The following is a 20,153-nucleotide window of genomic DNA, read 5'->3' as shown; positions in this document are numbered from 1 at the left end:
ACTTTTTCGGGTATCGATAATGTTTTCTTAAAGAAAAACTATCTAAACAACACGGAAACTGTTCTTTTTAGTATTTTCCATACAACGAACTGTCAAAACAATATTTTGGCTCTTTAGAGAATACATTTTGGGAAATTTTTTCCGCAAATTTAATACAAATTTTAACTAAGTGCGTTGACTCACAAAATGATGATTCCCGGCAAACAACCTCAAGTAACCGGTTACTTTCAGCGATAAAACATCATTTTCTAACATAATCAAACTAAATGCTTCTTACAATTTACACATTTGACACAATACATGCGTTAAAAACAAAGAAATTGTGCGTGACCGGTCATTAGGAACCCAAACTTTTTTTATACACCCATCACTAAGCGCTTCAAAAAACAACAACTATTGAAAAAATCGAAAAATTTTTGGTGCGTACTAGAATGTCAAAATGACACTGTAGACCTGGGCCCTAGGAAAGGGGAGGAGGTTGTGGTTTAAAAATGTTGTGGTTAAATGAATTGTTGAAATGAAAGTTGATTCAATAGAAACATTTTCTATATATTTTTATTGCATCAACATTCATTTCAATAAAACAGGTTTTAAGATGTCATTTTCAGTGAGTTATTACTCATCAAAGTTAAAAGATAATTTTGAAATTTTTAATGATTTTTGATACAATTTTGCTCCTTTTTACCAAATTTTATTCATTGAGTGTCTGGGGATTATCCTGATTGATTATTGATTACCATCAAGTCACCATTCACCGCCCAGACACCATTTACCGCCCAAAATCACCCTTTTATATGTATTTCGAAAAAACTGGATTTTTTTCTCCAAAAATAAGACCTGTGTTCTGTGTCGGCATCATTGTTCGACCATTTCACTGAAAAATCATCACTTGATTATGCTACCTATAGCCAGAAATAAAATAGTTGGTTTTTCGTTTCCGGTCAAATTATTGAATTCGACGCCTGTTAGCGAACTAAGCATAACTGTGCTCCTAGGGAAAAAAGGGATTTTGTTTACTAAATAGTACCTATTTGTCCTACAATCGACTTGAAACGATAGTTTGATTTTTGTAGAATAGATTTGCATCGGAAAATTTTCGATTTTTTCAATAGTTGTTGTTTTTTGAAGCGTTTAGTGATGGGCGGTAATTGGTGTATAAATAAAAGTGTGGGTTCCTAATTACCGGTCACGCACAATTTCTTTGTTTTTAACGCGTGTATTGTGTCAAAAGTGTAAATTGTAAGAAGCATTTAGTTTGATTACGTTAGAAAATGATGTTTTATCGCTGAAAGTAACCGATTACTTGAGGCTGTTTGCCGGGAATCATCATTTTGTCAGTCAACGCACTTTGTTAAAATTTGTACAAAATTTGCGGGAAAGATTTCACAAAATGTATTCTCTCAAGATCCAAAATATGGTTTTGACAACTCGTTACATGGACAATATTAAAAAGAACAGTTTCCGTGTTGTTAGATAGTTTTTCCTTAAGAAAACATTATCGATACCCGAAAAAGTCGAGTGGGCGGTAATAGGGCCAGTTGAACACCTCAACGTTTAGTTAATTATTTTTAAAAGCGTACATTTTTCGCATTCCACTAAATTTTTTATTTAAAGTAGAGCAGTTTTGAGATGTATTGGAAAAGAAAGCGAATAAAAATCTGCCGTCGTTTTTTTATTACACATGTTTGAAGTTGAAAAACCGCTTAACTGGGCGGTAGATGGTGACATGATGGTAATTACTCCTTAGTCTTTGATGGGAAAAGGAATGGGATGGGAATGGGAAACGAGAAACGGTTTCTACTGTCGATTTACATACACACACACAGTTGCGGACATCTTGGCCGGTGGTTGTTTGTCGGGAGAGGGGGGGGGGGCTATATCCTGCTTTGTCTGGTGATGGGATATGGGATATTTTTTATTTGATTTCTTCCAGACATATGCAATGCGATTGCGTTGGGAGGACAACGCCAGCGATGAGAAAGCTTGTTAGTGCCTGTCCGGCATAGAATCTTATGCCGATAATTCCACCTCCAAGGATGGTCATTATTGGAGTAGAAACTGATTTGTGGGTATCGTATAACATATTATGTTTTAGTTCCAAATTCGACCAGGCCGAAATAAACCCTATCGTCGTTTTCTTGAAACGATTTGAATATTAAGTATAGAAATATTAGATAGGAGTAAGCTTTAAGAACATTACTGACTTAAAACTTCACTTAAACTTTTACTTTTTTTCATCTTTAAATGATTTTAGGTTATAGCAGGATTGAGCATGCGACTTTTCGAACAGGTCCCAGCAACCAGCCGAGCTTTCCTCGATTTTTTTTTATAAATTTCTCTCATTAACACTAAACGTACCGGAGGCGGTCAAATGACGGTTTTTCAACAACATTTTCTTGAACTTTGAATAACTTTAAAATCATTTATTTTGTCTTGTCATTTATTGTCTGAAAATCATATTTGAGTCACATTATAAGCTTTGCAAAACTATTGCATTTGCAAACTATTGCAAATCGGATGAGCTCGGGTAGCTATTAAACTTCATTTTACCATTTTACTCGTATTTTATTCACAGTCCATATGCAAATGCCCGCACCTTGGCCTTAATCCCGGCCATAATATTCTGCACAACCTGTGAATCAACCGTTTTTTTTGCATCTAAACCCATACTTTCTTCAGTTCCTCGACTGTCTTCACTACCTTAGGTCGTTTAAGAAGCTGCTGCTTCATAATCGCCAAGTACTTCCCGATGGGGCGGAGCTCCGGAGTGTTGGGAAGGTTGAACATTTTCGGCACGAAATTGACCTTATTGTCCGCATACCACTTCAGCACGTCCTTGGAGAAGTGGCATGAGGCCAAATCCGGCCAGAAGATAGTTGGGACGATGTGAGGCCTTTAGGAGAGGAGGCAGCCGCTTCTGTTAGCACTCTTTCATGTACACCGTTCATCGTGTCCTGCCTGGGTCATGAAAGGTGCACTCCGCTTCCCGCACGTGCAGATGGCTTGCCAAACCAGATTTTTTTTGCAGATTTGGACATCTTCTGAGCGCGGACATGCTCCGGTACGCTGAACTTATCCTTGGCCGTGAAAAAACAGGTTGAAGTCGGCCTTCACATATGTTTCGTCGTCCATGATGCAGCATTCAACTTCCATCAGCATGTTGAAGTACAACTTCCTGGCACGGGTTCTAGCAGACTTGTTCTGCTTCTCGTCGCGATTAGGGGCTTTTATACCTTGAAAGTTCGAAGCCCAGCCTTAGATTTGGCCTTCTGGACAAAACTTCGGCTTAGGTGCAGCTTCTTAACCACATCCCGAACGGAGGCGTTCGGGTTTCGGTTGAAGGCGCCCACTACGCGGTTGTGATGTTTGGTGTTGTACGGAATACTTTTTCCTTCACTTCTGGGCTTCCGATCGGTGGTCAATCGTTCCTCGAACCGCTTAATTACTCGCGACACCATCGAATTCGCGATTCCCAACGTTTTAGCGATGGCACGATGCGAGCGATCCTTGTTCTCGTGATAAATGCGCAAGATTTTATCACGCACGAGCTGTTCTTTCGACTCCATTTCCGCGAGTTTTGACCACAGGACTTTAAAACTTGCAAGATGTAAACAATGCACTATGAACTAAATCCACCCAAATATTCATTAAATTCTATCCAACGGTTAAAAAGTTAGAGCAATTTCATAGTGTGGCAATTTCATCGTGGACACCCTTTATGAAATTCATTTTAGGACCGATACACTGACGCATCTGTGAATTAGTTTGGAAAAACAATGCGTTTGTACTTGCCCCCATAAACGGGCAAATGTAAACTTAGGAATTTTTTCACAAAAGTATTATTACTTTTTATTAACATTTTTATGTTTTCACTATCAACGGAATTTTCGAGGACTATTTTAGTGATAATTTATAATTTTTGAAGAAGTTGAACTATGGTGAAATCCGTTTGCACTTGCCCCGGCGTACCTTATATATTTTGTAGATTGGCCCAAAACATTGGCCCAGTGCAAAATTTCAGCTCATTCAGACTAGATTTAGAGGTGCCTCGAAGCGCTTAAAGTTTCGATTTTATTGACTCTTGAAAATCATTTAGAATATTCATCAGTCAGCGTAAACCACTGCTAACATCTGCTTGTTCGTTTTCAATGTGGTTGGGCGGCAAAAACGACCGAATCAAGGCGCGTGTTGTACCAATTGAGTAGTTATTTTGGCATTAAACGTTGTTCACACTTATTTCTAGCATTGTCAACGTTGTAACGAGATTTAACTTCGATACCGACGACAGAATGGAAACGAACAAACAAGCAAGCGTTCGCGTAATATGGTTTATTCACCACTTTTTTTCACATTTTTTCACACTTTTTTTCTTCATCCTGCACGCAACATATGTATGTATAGCTCCCAACTTCAACTTTCTCAGGCACTAAGGCACTATAATCCTTTTATCGAAGCATGTTTTTTGGATTTTTATTTATAGTGACATATTGACACTCAAGATCGTAGTTAGATACTATAAGTATCAATTTTTTAATATCTTTGTTGTAGATATTTAATATCTTTATTGCGTGATGCCATTAGGTCGATGCCTACTTCTTTAGTAATACTGCACACTCTGTCTTACAAAAGGTTTATTTAATATCCTATTCTTTAAATTTATTTTCAAGTGATTATTACTATGAGAAAAACAAAATAAAGTTCTTAATCAAAGGTTCAAACATCATAACTGATGAAGTTTTAGTGAAGTTTAGAAAGATGTTTTGAAATAGGAATTAAAAAGGCAAAATATAACAACAGTAGGTATTTAATTGAATATCGAAAATTTCTATGGAAAAATTTAAACGTAACGAAAGTGAAATATGTTGATGCTCGTCGATCAGTCTACATGGATGCCGTTACGTAAATTTTAAACAATACACGTCATTTTTATAAATCAGCTGATACTATCTGTTCCCAGTAATATTCCCATTGACAGGTTCCTTTATATAAGGATAACGGCTCCTTTTGTAGGTATCACTGATTTATTCGTTTTAAAAGTTATGTTATCGAGTTTAGTTAAAACGGACAAGAAATTGTTTTGAATACACATTTTTCTTGTTTCTAGCACGTCGGCGATATGCAGCCAAGCAAAGAATGGCACTGCTACCCCTAGGGCATGAGCTGAGCTGTTCACAAGCATGGAAATCAGAAGCTAGACACTCGGAGTCGGCAAGTTATGTTTGTATTTCGATGATCGCTGACGAAATACCCAAGTCGAATTGATTAGAATTATCATTATACAACGTGATACTGTATTTGGTATTGGTACATGAGTACATATGTCGAATCAGGACCAAGCATGGTAGGATGTTTACAATGACGTAAAATGCAATCCACTTATCAATTGGAAAATATGAAGATTCAAAATGAGCTGTTTTATTATTTATTGTTATGAAATTTCATTCTTTAATAGCAAATTTCTCAAAAATCTCATAAAATTTCAAAATTTTGATCAGTTGATAATAAACCGAGAATATTCAAAGAACATTGTTATTGTTAGTTACTCCATTTTCTTAACTATTTTTATCTGAAAGAGGCAAATGAATTGTAAATTTGAAATCTCTTTAACCCTCATCCGCACTAGATTTCATTACCCTAATCAGCACTAGCACACAGCTAAAATCGTCATAACTCTCTTTATATCTAACCGATTACAATGAAACTTATATCACTAGAATGCTTGTAACGTCAGTAAAATATGTTTAGAACATTATATATAGCTAAAGCTTCTAGTTTTCTCGTTATTCAGCATGAAAGAAAAAAAATCCGAAAAAACATGCCTCAGGAAAACTGCTGTAGTTCATATGTTACACGTCCAAAAAAATATTTGCCTTATACATATGAAAGCTGAAGTTAATGTCTACATCATGGAACAAAGGAATATTTTTTTTAAATTTTTTTAATGAAATGGTCACAAAAAGTTCAAAAAGTGGTCTGAAAAACCTACTTTTCATTCGATTGCTAGTAAATACTGTTTGAGCGATGGTAGAGTGTTTTAAAAAATATGACTACAAACTTTATTGAAATTCTAACATTTTGCTGTCTTTAGATTTTCGATGCAACAAAAATTGAATTTACTGGAATTTTTCAAAGTTGGCTACTTCACTAATTGAAATTTCATCTATTTTTGTGGTCCTCCTTCAGGTTGTACCCGGATTTGCAGTGCTTTTACTTTGTTTGGACCAATCAAAAGTATATTCATTGGAAAGCACATCTAATCTACATTCTAGTGAGGTGCAACAATTCACGCTGTAAGATTTCACAAAAATATGAAAATTATAAACGTAAAATCATTCCTGAATTTCTAGAACTACAAGCAGCGGTCCAGCAAAACGTGTTTGTTTGCTCTCCGAGTAGGTACGGTGGGTGGTGATTCGGGCAGAGAGCGAAGCCGACAGAGCAAGAAATGCACGACACGCATCGTTATTTCGTCTGTCGGCTTCGCTCTCGGTCCGAATAACCACCCACCGTACCTACTCGGAGAGCAATCAAACACGTTTTGCTGGACCGCTACTTGTAGTTCTAGAAATTCAGGAATGATTTTACGTTTATAATTTTCATATTTTTGTGAAATCTCACAGCGTAAATTGTTGCACCTCACTAGAATGTAGATTAAATTCTCTTTTCAATGGATATAGTTTTAATTGCTTCAAACGGCGAGAAAGCACTGAAAATCCGGGAACAACCTGACGGAAGACCACAAAAACAGATGAAATTTCAATTAGTGAAAAAATCGCGCAAAGTAGCCAACTTTGAAAAATTCCAGTAAATTCAATTTTTGTTGCATCGAAAATCTAAAGACAGCAAAATGTTAGAATTTCAATAAAGTTTGTAGTCATATTTTTTAAAACACTCTACCATCGCTCAAACAGTATTTACTAGCAATTGAATGAAAAGTAGGTTTTTCAGACCACTTTTTTGAACTTTTTGTGACCATTTCATTAAAAAAAATTTAAAAAAATATTTCTTTGTTCCATGATGTAGACATTAACTTCAGCTTTCATATGCATAAGGAAAATATTTTTTTGGACGTGTAACATATGAACTACGGCAGTTTTCGTGAGGCATGTTTTTTCGGATTTTTTTTCTTTCATGCTGAATAACGAGAAAACTAGAAGCTTTAGCTATATATAATGTTCTAAACCAGGGGTGAGCAACCTTTTGAACCCACGGGCCAATTCAAATTTGAAATCTTGTCGGCGGGCCGCACTTAAAATAACATTTTATTTTATAATTAGCAGAGCTTCACGTCATTTTTTTATAACTACAAATATTTGGCGAAATCAAATCTGAAAAAGGAAAGATAAAACGAATTCATATGATTAAAAACAGAAATTCAACACGACTTTATAATTACCCGATATTGAAAAGGTACATCACTAAATCTTTGTCATTTTAAATTCTCTCAATTTTTTAATAATGCTTCTTTATGAACATTCATTCTTACAACATTCTTGTTAAAATCGATGGTACTATTCGTCATCACTTTCATTCAAAAATCTTCAGGAACTTACCACAGTAATAAGTAAGAGTGTAAAAAATATAAATTTGAAGAGTTGCTCGTTGAATCGCTACTTGACTTTCTGTGATTCACAATTCGAACGTGTCCTTAAAGACTAGATTTTTTTCCGTTGAAAATAAGATCTTTAAATTGATGTTCTGCATTGGATCATTGCTTTGGGATGTTGAGCAAGGTCGTCGAAATCACAGAAAATTGTTCAATTTTAAATATTTTTAGCAACTATCTTCAAAACTACCTTCTTGATTCTTAAATTTTTATCCAGATTTTTATAATTTTTAATCTTATTTAGATATCATTGGGATAGGATTTCTAAAGCTACATTACGACTTTGGTAATGTGAAATGCGAATCATAAGTGATGTTACTCAATCTATCGATGTTTGTTATTAGTTTTCTATCAAATTTCTGAAAAAAAACCACATCAGAGATAATCATCAAAGACCTTTTAGGACGAATCACAGAATTTCAGATTCAGAGATTTGCTTTAATCAAGAACTTATAATTTTTGTCGGTAGCTTTGATGCTGGCTGATTCATGTTGATAAAAAATCTAAAATCGTTCACCCAAACTTTATTAACTATCAAACTTTCGAAATTTTCTTCAATATTCAGGAATCAAAAACAAATATTTCACAAGGTTTTTATTTTAATTTCTTTCCAGTAACAGAACAAGCCTTTTTGCCTAATTTGATAGAATAATTTTAAAAAATATTTCTGCTAAGCATAATTTTTATCATCCAACTTTATTTACGCTTGGAACGAAAATAATGGCTGCACTAACGAACTTCGAAATTCCTTTGATCATGTGAGCTTCCGTTTTTTTATGCTGCTTTTCCGAATCACTTTATTGGTTTTTTTTTTTTCAAAGAGTAAGGAGTTCAATAATTAGGAAAAATATATTCCGAGTAAAGAAATAACTCCAATATAACGTTTTGCCAATAAAGCCTTGAACAGAACATAATAAATGCTTGAAATGCCAGAAAAAAGTTAACATTCTGAATGATTGTGGGGCAAAAGCAGATAAGTGCATATTTGATCAAGTCATATAAATTTTCCCGACAGTCCATTGTAGAAAAAAGTTGAGGTATAAAAATTTGAGAAAAGCTTCGCGGGCCGCACAAAAGGGTCTCGCGGGCCACATGCGGCCCGCGGGCCGCGGTTTGCTCACCCCTGTTCTAAACATATTTTACTGACATTACAAGGTTTCTATTGATATAAGTTTTATATGAAGTTCATAGCAATTCAAACGACTTACCATCAAGACGCCATTCACCGCCCAGACACCATTTACCGCCCAAAATCACCCTTTTGTGTGTATTTTGAAAAAAACTGGGATGTTTTCTCCAAATATAAGACCTGTGTTCTGTGTCGGCATCATTGTTCGACCATTTCACTGAAAAAACATCACTCAATTATGCTAACTACAGCCAGAAATAAAATATTTGGTTTTTCGTTTCCGGTCAAATTATTGAATTCGACGCCTGTTAGCGAACTAGGCATTACTGTACTCCTAGGGCAAAAAGGGTTTTTGTTTACTAGAAAGTACCTATTGGACCTAAAATCGACTTGAAACGATAGTTTTATTTTCGTAGAATAGATTTGCATCAAAAAATTTTCGATTTTTTCAATAGTTGTTGTTTTTTGAAGCGTTTAGTGATGGGCGGTAATTGGTGTATAAAAAAAAGTGTGGGTTCCTAATGACCGGTCACGCACAATTTCTTTGTTTTTAACGCATGTATTGTGTTAAATGTGTAAATTGTAAGAAGCATTTAGTTTGATTATGTTAGAAAATGATGTTTTATCGCTGAAAGTAGCCGATTACTTGAGGTTGTTTGCCGGGAATCATCATTTTGTCAGTCAACGCACTTTGTTAAAATTTGTACTAAATTTGCGGAAAAAAAATCACAAAATGTATTCTCTAAAGAGCCAAAATATGGTTTTGACATCTCGTTGTATGGAAAATACTAAAAAGAACAGTTTCCGTGTTGTTATGATAATTTTTCCTTGAGAAAACATTATCGATACCCGGAAAAGTCGAGTGGGCGGTAATAGGGCCAGTTGAACACCCCAAAGTTTAGTTAATTATTTTGAAAAGCGTACACTTTTCGCATTCCACTAAATTTTTTATTTAAAGTAGAGCAGTTTTGGGATGTATTGGAAAAGAAAGCGAATAAAAATCTGCCGTCGTTTTTTTATTACACATGTTTGAAGTTGAAAAACCGCTTAACTGGGCGGTGAATGGCGTCTTGATGGTAAATGGATTTTACTTTTGGAGTGTCAAAATGACACTCTAAGTCGGAAAAGGGAGTTTCTTTGTCCAGGCTTCCAGGGTTCGTCCATAAATAAAGTAAAGATGCAAAATTAAAGAACTTTTGAATTCATTTAGGGTCCCCGAAGAAATTTTTGTTTTTTGATGCTTCTGAAAAAAGTTACAAGCATTCAAACTTGAAATAGTGTCAAAATGACACTCTAATGCGGATGAGGGTTAAAACAAATAAAACAAACGAATCAAAACAAACAGAATAAAATGAAACTAGAATAATCAAACTATCTTTATAATAGACTAGTTTTTTTGTTAAATTCGCCATTCACCATTTGTGAGTCAATACTTGTTTCAATTGTTCAACCAGATATATACCTATATATATTTTTTTAAATCACACATAAATAATAATTATTTATCTTTATGCTCATTCCAAAGATATATTTATACTTTAGAGTGAGTTTTAGTTTAAACCAAACTTGTTTTTAATTTTCACCATGTGGACCTTCCGCTTTTTCTTTTGACACGTAAGTTCATTTGTTGTTCTCATTCATACTTTAAACTTAGCATACAATTATAGGTTGAATTATATCATTACGTTTAGATAATTTCCCTCATTAAAACCTTTCAGTATCAAGTAATACTATCAACAAACAAATTTATCAGATTCATAACATAACAACATTGATATTCTGGGTGTCACTTACCTATCACATATTTCATTCGGGATAACGATGTCCTCCTTGAGCTCATAATGATGCTTGACCGGATCAATATTACAGACGATATGCAGGTTTTTGGCTAGGTAGCGAAACGTCGTCTCGAGCAGCGTAGGCAGCTCCTCATCCATGATGCCGTTTTCTTTAAGCCGTACACGCCCGAGCATCGTGAATCACCGACGTCTTTTTGTACGTGGCGAGCGCTTCACGGACCACTTGTTTCTACAGGTAAATATATGTTTTCTGCACTCACAGGCTGCAACCAAAATTTGTGTGCCTCTATGTTCCAGAAAACTATTTGATATTAATCATACGTTTTAGCAGACAGCTGTTTCTTCGTCGAGGTTAACTTGCTGTTTTTTGTATTCAACACTAACTATGTCCGTGTATAGAGGTGGGCACTAAACGATACACTTTTGCAAGCAGACTGGAGTGTGTTCTATTGATCAAATCATGTGCAAGCAAATCGGAACCGAGTTGAAAACTTCCAGCATGCTACATTCTGTTATCTTTAACATTCACTGATTGTTCGCTTTTGCTTCTCTTGCAATCTTTATTATTGTACACTTATATAGCAGCTTGTTGTTCACTTCTTCTACATGCACTGTGAGGAATGCGCTCTGCGAAATAGATAGATCAAAACATTTACTTATTACTCACACATGCTAAATTCTTTGTTTATGTCATCTGCCCCAGGAAGACGAAACTGATATTCAAAATTGCTTTCATTAGAGATTACAAAACTCGGTGTTGAATTGTATAATCGTTGCAAAAGCATGATTAAAATATCGCATTGCCTATGCTGACGGGAAAATTCGAGCAACTTCCTGTTTCCAAATCACGATGACGTCGTCTGACCTTGCGTGCTATTTTGTTGATGACCTATTTAAGACTCAAATTTCACATTAAATGCAAATCTCCAAGAAGAATACTGAATTTTATGGCACACAACATCGTATTCTTCAAAACAATCTAACTATCATCTGTCTACTGGGTCTACTGAATTTTGTTCATCTCATCTCATTGCTTCGGATTTAAGCACGGGATCGCTAATAGTGACACAACTTAAGGAGAATTATTTATTAATACAACTTTCACGTAGGTAGAGTAATCTATGAGATATTTTGGTTTACTATCAAATTATATTGATCACACTAGCAATGAGCCACTATGAATGGCAACGTGCGACACGGTGCCATCCACGATCTGCTGGTGGTGGTGTTGTTTGGTTCTGGTTTTCTGCTGTGCTCTGCCTCAAAACGAAATGCTCAAAAGTCTAAAAATAAGGTATATAATACTCTGGCAGAAATATTTTACCATATGACAGTCCCAGTGTTGTTGCTTTTCGCATTTCACAAACAACGATGATGGTAGCTATGTACCGACAATAGTTTGCAGCGAACGAAGGAACAACAACAGTCAACTCCTCTTGCACGCCGTCGGTTACCTTACTTTGATATTTTTCTATAATATTCTGCACTGTTTGGAAATCTAACAGAAACTCATAATAGTTTTTGACTATCGGTTTCAGTTATAATTAATAAATGTACTATTTTAAACAAATGTCAGATGAATGTCTGAACGGCTTTAAAAATAAAGAAACCTTAAGGGCCGAAAATCCTGGACAAAATTTATAGTTGCTGGTGGTTATACTGTTCTTTGTACCTATTTAAAACGCTGCTATGAAACATTTATAAAAATTATTGTTAAGTATTCAAAACCAATAAAAACCATTTTTAACTTATTCTGTTTGAATAAAAATTATAATTCAAAAATGCAGTTTTGCAATTTTGTGTACATTGTCTCTTAAATCTTCAGGGACAATTTTATATCTTCAATTAAGCTGGTGACGACATTCGGGTAGACATTTTGTACTAATGATCTTGTATTGAGAATCTAGAGAAACGTCATAAATGGAAAAGATGACTACGAATTTCTGTGTGAAACATGGATAAGAAATGTAATGACTGTAAGAAATGTAATGAACCCAGTCGGAAAGGTAGACAGATTTACTAAAATGGTCTGCGTCCAAGCACAAAATATATAAGCTATTTGTTTTGAAATTTTGTGTTTTTTTTTTTTATTTTAACAATAGATGCGCTAACAAGTTCTCAAAAAAGCGAGCGTGTTCCCAAAATCAAACGGGTTGTGGTTATGAAAATGGAAAATAATAATACACGTTCAACTTTTTTTTATTAAAATACAAATTTTCGAATCCCTTTCTCAACTGACTGTAAATAACAAGAAACATTCAGAGGATAAAACACATAAAAAGTAGTACTTGCATATTCTCCTTTGGTTCGCTTTCAATAAAATCAATGAAAATTGTTATGACATTACGTAGCTATATTTTTTATTGATAGATATTGTCGTGATTTTACGAATCTTACGAATCTCAATTCAGAGATTCACTCAGACACGTCTGTCGCTCACAATAATTTGTTTGTTTTGCCTAGTGTTGCAAAAATAACAAACGTTGCGATCGATAATTATTTTATTTTATAGTGATAGCGAATATAACTATTATTTTTATCTTCTGCGTACCCTTCATCTCATCCTACAGATATATTTATAGTTTCAAACAAAAAAAATTACAAATAAGAAACAATCTTACTAGAATGAGAAAAAAATAAACTTTACCTACAGTTTCTATCATAAAATTTATAAAATAAGCAAAACATAGGTTAAATAGGAGTCTAATGAAAAATAGTTATTAATAAGCCTATTTTGAGGAATGGTGGCATCAAAATAAATTCAAGTACCGTGTAATGATTTGAATACACATGAATCATACAATTTCAATACCTTATGAAAAAGTTGTACATTTGACCATAGATCAATTAAGTTATTAAAACTAAAGCTAAAACCTTCGTGGTTTAGTTACAAAAATATTAAGGTGTCTCTCTATCTTTATCTTCTTTATTATTATAAATCTGTTGCGATAAAAAAAAGTTGTTAGCTATGTGCTATACAAGCACTTTCCACCTTCGGTCTGTAGTTGTGCAAAAAGTAGTTGACCTCTAAAATCCTGTCGGTTCAACGTTTGGTGGTTCACCTTTGTAATTTGCTCGTAATGTGACTTCAGGAACAAATTCATCAATTGTGTTCCAAAACTGATGGATTAAGCAGAAATTTACATGCCACTGAATCCAGAACTCGATTTCTACGTCTATTTTTCTTCGTCATCACACTTTCGATTCGATCCAAATCTCTACGAAATGGCTACGCAAATGATAATTGCCAACTTTTCCGTATGTAGAAACTCTTGAAAAGTGTTTTCACTCTTACCGGATATTTTCACCAAACCAATTCCAAATAATTGGATTCCAGGCACGACCCGCTGTAGGATTATTCCTTTTGAAATAGCAAAAAAATTACTATAGCACTTTGATCGGTCAAATTTCACCAATCACTTTTCCAAAGACACGAAAAGGAGCTCTCTGACACGGATAGGAATAAATGAACGTCAGTTTCTCTCTCTCTCGCTCGACATCAGCAAAGTTCAAGAATATTTTGACAGTTCAGTATGAGTAATGTTTTTAAAAAAATGAAATAAAAATTTCTGTTTTTTAGGTCAAATTGCGAATTTAACTGGATAGTTTAGGAAACCTGTCGCATAACATATTAACCATGAAAATGCTTTATAGAAATATATATCGAGATAGTCGATATTTTTATACATATTATGAAAATTAATCAACCAACCTTTCTTCACAAAAAAATGTTCACTCAAACTGCCCTCGTCCAATACATCACTGCTCCTGATGCCTCTTTGTTTTGATGTTTTCAGTTCATATGTTTGAAGTAACGCGACATTTTCTGATTGCTTTTTGTTGCACGAATGCCCTGTCAAAGTTGCACGAGGCGAAATCGCTGTGGGTCACAAATGAACAATCGTTTATCATGAAAAGGTTACGACACAAAAACTTTTCAATTATTATATGCTTTCCAGAATTTTATCCGCACCTATTCGACCCAGGAAACTGAGAATTCCTAATTTCGTCATCCCATGATGCACTTTAGGGTTTCAAATTGGAACAGTGACAAAATCGGGTAATTTTTTAAAAGACATTGTTTTAAATAAATTTATTGAAATTAATCAGAAAATATAATTACTGGAATACTATGTAAATAAAAAATAAAATAAATTACTGCATCATTTAAAACAGTGTAGGGTGTATTTTGTGTGCTTTTAGTTGATAATTTATAAGTTAAGTTTTTTCATAGAAAAATCATAAAATGTTGTTGCTGTGTTTCTTAACCCTCATCCGCATTATATAGTGTCAACGCCATCTTAAGAGTTCCGGCAACAAGATTCATGCATCTAGCCATGGTAACCAATGTGTGTCTTGGAAAAACAAATCAGCTTTTAACCCTTTGTTTCATAAAGTAACAAATTTGCAACAATTAATTAAAGCTGTTGTAAATTTTACAGAAACCAATATAGTCAAACTTTATTCTTCAGGACAATAATATTTCTAACTTCAAGATAACGTTCAATTAAAAAAAAAATGAATTTCTGAATATATATATACATACAAACTAGACCAACTTGAATCTGAAAAATATGAAATATTTAAAAAGGCTTATTTTTCAAAGTTTTGATCCAGTCCAATTCATACCGGGAAAACAACACTCATCCGAAAAAGAAACGTTAAATTCACCTTGATTTTCACGTAGGCGCTCATTACGTGAATTTTGGCTTGACTTACGTGAATCACCTAGAAGCTAATACAAATTCATTTGATGCGTACGTGAAATTCACATAGCCGTTCGCTGTCAAAACAAAGACACATTCGATTTACGTGAAAATCCAGTGATCCACCAAGTACAAAGGGATTTGGTGCATTCTATGTGATGTTCACATAGCTCTGAATAACTTATTCACGTAAAATCTATGTGAAAGAATACAGTATTCAATATGGCGCGGATCCAACAGTTTGTGCTATTAGAAAGAGAAATACTAGGTGATGGAGAAGCTGATTACACGTGAGTAGTAAAAATTTGATTGTATACCTATTCGTTATTTTCAATATTCTGCAATTTTATTTTACAGAATTTGGAATTGGGACAGAATTACTATGGAGGCAACCAAGTAAAAATTTCGCGAAGATTTTATTTTTCTATGTTCAATAATAAGTGACGTGCTAGTAATGGATAAAATAAAAAGTGAAGTGTAAATTCTATAGTGAAAATGAAAAGTGTTTCGTGCATTGGAATAAATAAAATGAACTGCAAAATCAGCACGTTTTTATTTATAAGATCCTAAAAAGTTGTTACGTTCATATTTCCATGAAATCTACGTGAATCGCATGTGGCAGAACGAATCCTTTTTCACATGCGATCTACGTTTCTTTCACACACAACTCATATGAAAAAAGTGGGGGCGATGGAAGGCGACACGTATCAGCGTGAAACCGCCTTCAACGAATTTTACTTTTTAGTTCGAAAAAACTCTCTTGTCAACTGGCAGCGCAAATGGGACGAGGATGACAAGGGTCGGTGGTTCCACTCGATTATCCCAAAGGTAAGCCTTAAACCATGGTTTAATAGATTGAACTTGAGTCGGGATTTTATTTGTTTATTTTCCCGTCTCATGTCCAATCATTGTTCCTTAGACGCGCTACTCTATCGTTTTGATATTGCTGGCAGCAATTTGTGTAGTTGCGGCCAAGGTTACCACGACATCGAGCATATTGTTTGGTCGTGCGAGGTCCATCTTGTCGCTAGAACGAATTTGATAGACTCCCTTCGGGCCCGAGGAAAACCACCCTATGTTCCAGTGAGAGATGTGCTGGCTGTCATTGACTTGGACTACATGTTTGAAATATACCTTTTCCTAAAAGCTATTGATCTTCGTCTATAACTCTTTTTATTTTCATATTTCCCTATCTATCTTCTTTTTTTTTTAAAGTGAACTAGATATAAGCACACAATTGTAATCAAACAAAACGAGTTTGGCTTCCTAAAGCCTAAAGGTACGAGCCGTTTCAAATAAAGAATATAGGGGAGAGTGGGGTATCGTGGGCCATGGGGAAACGTGGGCCACTTTTAATATCTCAGATGTGTGTTGAGATAAAAATCTCCAACCAACTGTCATCGACGTCGCTTTGCGTGAGCATATATTCCTATATGTTGTTGACTGAAATACGCATCATATGCTTCTTTTATTTATCAAGCTAAAAAAAGTTGGAAAAATTTACTTATATAATTAAAAAAACACCCGCTAATTTCATCGACGGGGAACCTAAAGTGCATAACTAAAATATGCTCATACGCTTTTGATCTTTGTTTTGTCATGATCTTTCACATGGAAAAGGAATTTTTGATGAAACATCAATAAGTCACACAAACGCAACCAATTTGCAAATCATAGCTTGTGGGGAATCGTGGGCCACACATCTTGAATCACCTATATTTTTATGTTTTTATACACATTCAGAACTTAAAATACGTTTTACCTATCTGCAAAGTTTTCTTATGCCAAATGAAGAGTTATGAAAAATATTTTGTCCATCCTATATAAGAAATTTAGCCAAAACGTTCGCGAGCCAGGTTTTGGAATCTATGCGATCATACACTGCTCTCTTTTTTATTTCATCATCTGAAATTGCTTTTAAATAACGATATGAATTAGGAAATCACAATTTTGGGTCAACTCATAAACTTCGCATGTTATTTGGTCGATTTGAATTTGGTGGCCCACGATCCCCCACCATTTTTCAAAATTCAAAAAATATTGCATTTTTTTAAACAATCAGAATTTGGGGAAAATAACTTATTAAAAATTTTAAAAAAATACCTTCTGATACCTTGAAAATGTAGAAAACCATATCATTTTTTATTTTCATTTTATCTTTTATAATAAAGAAGTTATGGAACAACGAAAAAAGTGACCCATGATTCCCCACTCTCCCATACAAAAAAAAAAAAAAACTCATATGAAAACTACGTGAATTCTGCTTGCTGCGCGAGTTCTGTTTGCTACCTGAAATTCACGTAGATTTCACGTGATTTTCATGGTGGCAAAACGTTACAACGTACATTTTCACGTAGCGTTCATGTGAAAAGTTTTTTCGGTGAAGTTTTGACTAGAAAAAATATTTTCGCATTTTCAGTAATGCAATTAACACACATGAATAGAATAAGAAGATTTTTTTTTATTTTTGAACGGTAGCACTTCTAGTTTGGTATATGGGCTACAGAGTGTGTTTTCGAATGTTTCATTGTTTAAACAGTGTATAATTGTATATGTTTCCTGATGAAAGTTGTTCCAGCGTATACCAATACGCTTGAAGAATACTCCAGAAGATTCTATGTTCAGAAAGTTCAGTTACTAGCATGTTCCATTATAGAAATTTACAGAATATTCCATTACTATTTAGCATGTTCTACCATAGAAGGTTCCAGAATATTCCATTCCTATATCATTGTATTTTCTGATGATTCTAGAAAGTTCCATTATAATTCCTTAGAAGAATCTAGAATATTCTATACTTACTTAATTCAGTGGTATAATTCCGTAGTTTCCAGAACATTCTATTAGCATATAAATACAGAGTCGAGTAACTTGTGAGTTAGTATTATGCTGCATTTGAGTGAGTATAATTCCGTATATCAGAAAGTGTTGTTCCAATCTTTAGTAAGTATAAGTGCAAATAAAGTGTTCCCAAATAAAAAAAAAGTGGTTTTGTGAATCCAAGTACCAAGAAGTAATCCCTATCGACGTCAGTGAAGTTACCAGAGCTTTGGACTGTTGTCAATGTAAGAGTTACCAGTACTCTAACCGAGTTTTCCTATCAACATTTGAGCTTTCCGTTTCCTGCAACGGAACATTTGGTCCTTCGAACCGGATTTACAGTGCAGTGAAGATACAGTGAACAGAGAGAAGAAACTGTTGAGAAAAAAGTGTAAAGGATAAAGACAAGATAGAAAGAGTGAAGAGAAAAGATAAAAAGTTTTCAAACGACTAAGTGGAAGAGTAGTGATAAGTGAAAAAAGCAGAAACAAAAAAAGAAGCTATCAAAATGCCGATCGACCATTCGCCCACCAAAAAGAGTAGTGCTGAGGATACTGAACCAGTTGAAGAGTTCGCTGGACTCCTGGATGCGCCGACGCGCCTAGATGTGATTTCGGAACCAGCTAAAATTGAGAATAACAGTCAAGTCTCCAAGAAATATGAAGTTCTACTTCGGAACCGTGGACTTGTGTTTTCAAAGGTACAGAGAATTGAGGCAGCAGTGCGGAATCCAAAGGTAGAATTACACCTAGCCCAATTAAGGGTATACGTGAAATGTTTGGATGCAGCGTATCAGGAGTTCGTAAACCTACACAACGAGATCAGTGAGTATTTATCGGAAGAAGAATTTGAGGAAAGTGAAGAGTTCTACGGTTCATTCGAGCACATGTACCAGGAAGTGTCAGCTATGGTTGAGACATGCATTATAGAGTTCTCCGAGAATGTAACCGCTAAACCACCACAAGTTGTCATTCACCAACAACCCCTTAAAGCACCCATACCGACATTTGATGACCAATATGAGAACTGGCCTAAATTCAAGGCCATGTTTCTCGATGTTATGGCACAATGCAACGATTCAGATGCCATCAAGTTATTTCATTTGGATAAGGCTCTCGTTGGCGCAGCGTCTGGAGTGTTAGATGCAAGGACTATCAACGACAACAACTACGAACACGCTTGGAGAATTCTGGAAGAACGTTTCGAGAATCCTCGAGTTATTGTAGACACACATATTCGTGGGCTCCTTTCATTTAAGAATATGACTTCTGAAAGCTACCGTGAACTCAGGCGACTTGTAGATGATTGTACCCGCCATGTGGAAAATCTCCGTTACATGAATCAAGAGCTCACAGGTGTTTCTGAAGTAATTGTAGTATACCTGCTTACGTCTGCTTTGGACCCAAACACTCGCAAGCAATGGGAATCAACTATTCCTCGTGGAATGGTTCCAAGGTATGAAGAAACCATCGAATTTCTAAAAAAGCAGTGCAGTATCCTCGAAAGCTGTGAATTCCCAAGTTTGAGTGAACAAGATGAGATGAATAGCTCGATATCCAAACACAATTCGTATGTGAAGCCGACAAATATGAGGTGTTTTGCGACATCGAAAGAGGTCCTATCAGATATTTGTGATATTTGCCACAGTCTGAAACACAGAAATTATCAGTGCCCAGACATACACGATATGAATGTTGTCCAGCGCCTTGAAGCAGTGCACAAACATCAATTGTGCTTCAACTGTTTACGACACGGTCATTTCATACGCGATTGTCCTTCTAAAAAGAGATGCCTCAAATGCCGTCGAAGACATCATACACTGCTGCATGAAGACGAAGAATGTGTAACAACCCCTGATATTGAGAAAGCTTCGAATACCCAAGTAATTCGGAATAGTCATACGAATGAAGTACTGTCATCGCCTCGGTCAAACTCCAAGTCTACCTATCAAACCAAAGCTGAATCCTTAACCACGAAGGAAGCCCCAACCAATCAATGCTTATTGGCGATAACCGTGCCAACATTCGAAACGTTTGCCGAGAAACCAAGGTATGGAATGTGGAATATGCCCTGCAGATACGCTAAGAGAAGAA

General features: G+C 35.2%; 2 protein-coding genes across 2 annotated transcripts in view; both read right to left on the bottom strand.

Annotated features, from left to right (window-relative positions):
- Positions 1-10,709, bottom strand: part of LOC129751835 (protein zer-1 homolog) — a 31,387-nt gene extending 20,678 nt beyond the window's left edge. The window contains exon 1 of the mRNA XM_055747575.1: positions 10,530-10,709. Coding sequence (XP_055603550.1) covers positions 10,530-10,708 — 179 coding nt within the window. The 5' untranslated portion in view covers position 10,709. The remainder of the gene's footprint in view (positions 1-10,529) is intronic.
- Positions 10,710-11,063: 354 nt separating this feature from the next.
- Positions 11,064-20,153, bottom strand: part of LOC129751848 (uncharacterized) — a 39,438-nt gene continuing 30,348 nt past the window's right edge. Inside the window, exon 4 of the mRNA XM_055747599.1 lies at positions 11,064-11,161. The gene's annotated coding sequence lies outside the window, so the exon portion shown is untranslated. The remainder of the gene's footprint in view (positions 11,162-20,153) is intronic.

Source organism: Uranotaenia lowii, chromosome 3 (assembly GCF_029784155.1).
Source record: "Uranotaenia lowii strain MFRU-FL chromosome 3, ASM2978415v1, whole genome shotgun sequence".
Classification (NCBI taxonomy): Eukaryota; Metazoa; Arthropoda; class Insecta; order Diptera; family Culicidae; genus Uranotaenia; species Uranotaenia lowii.
Note: the sequence above shows the minus strand (reverse complement) of the source record. Positions and strands in the feature narration are given on the sequence as shown.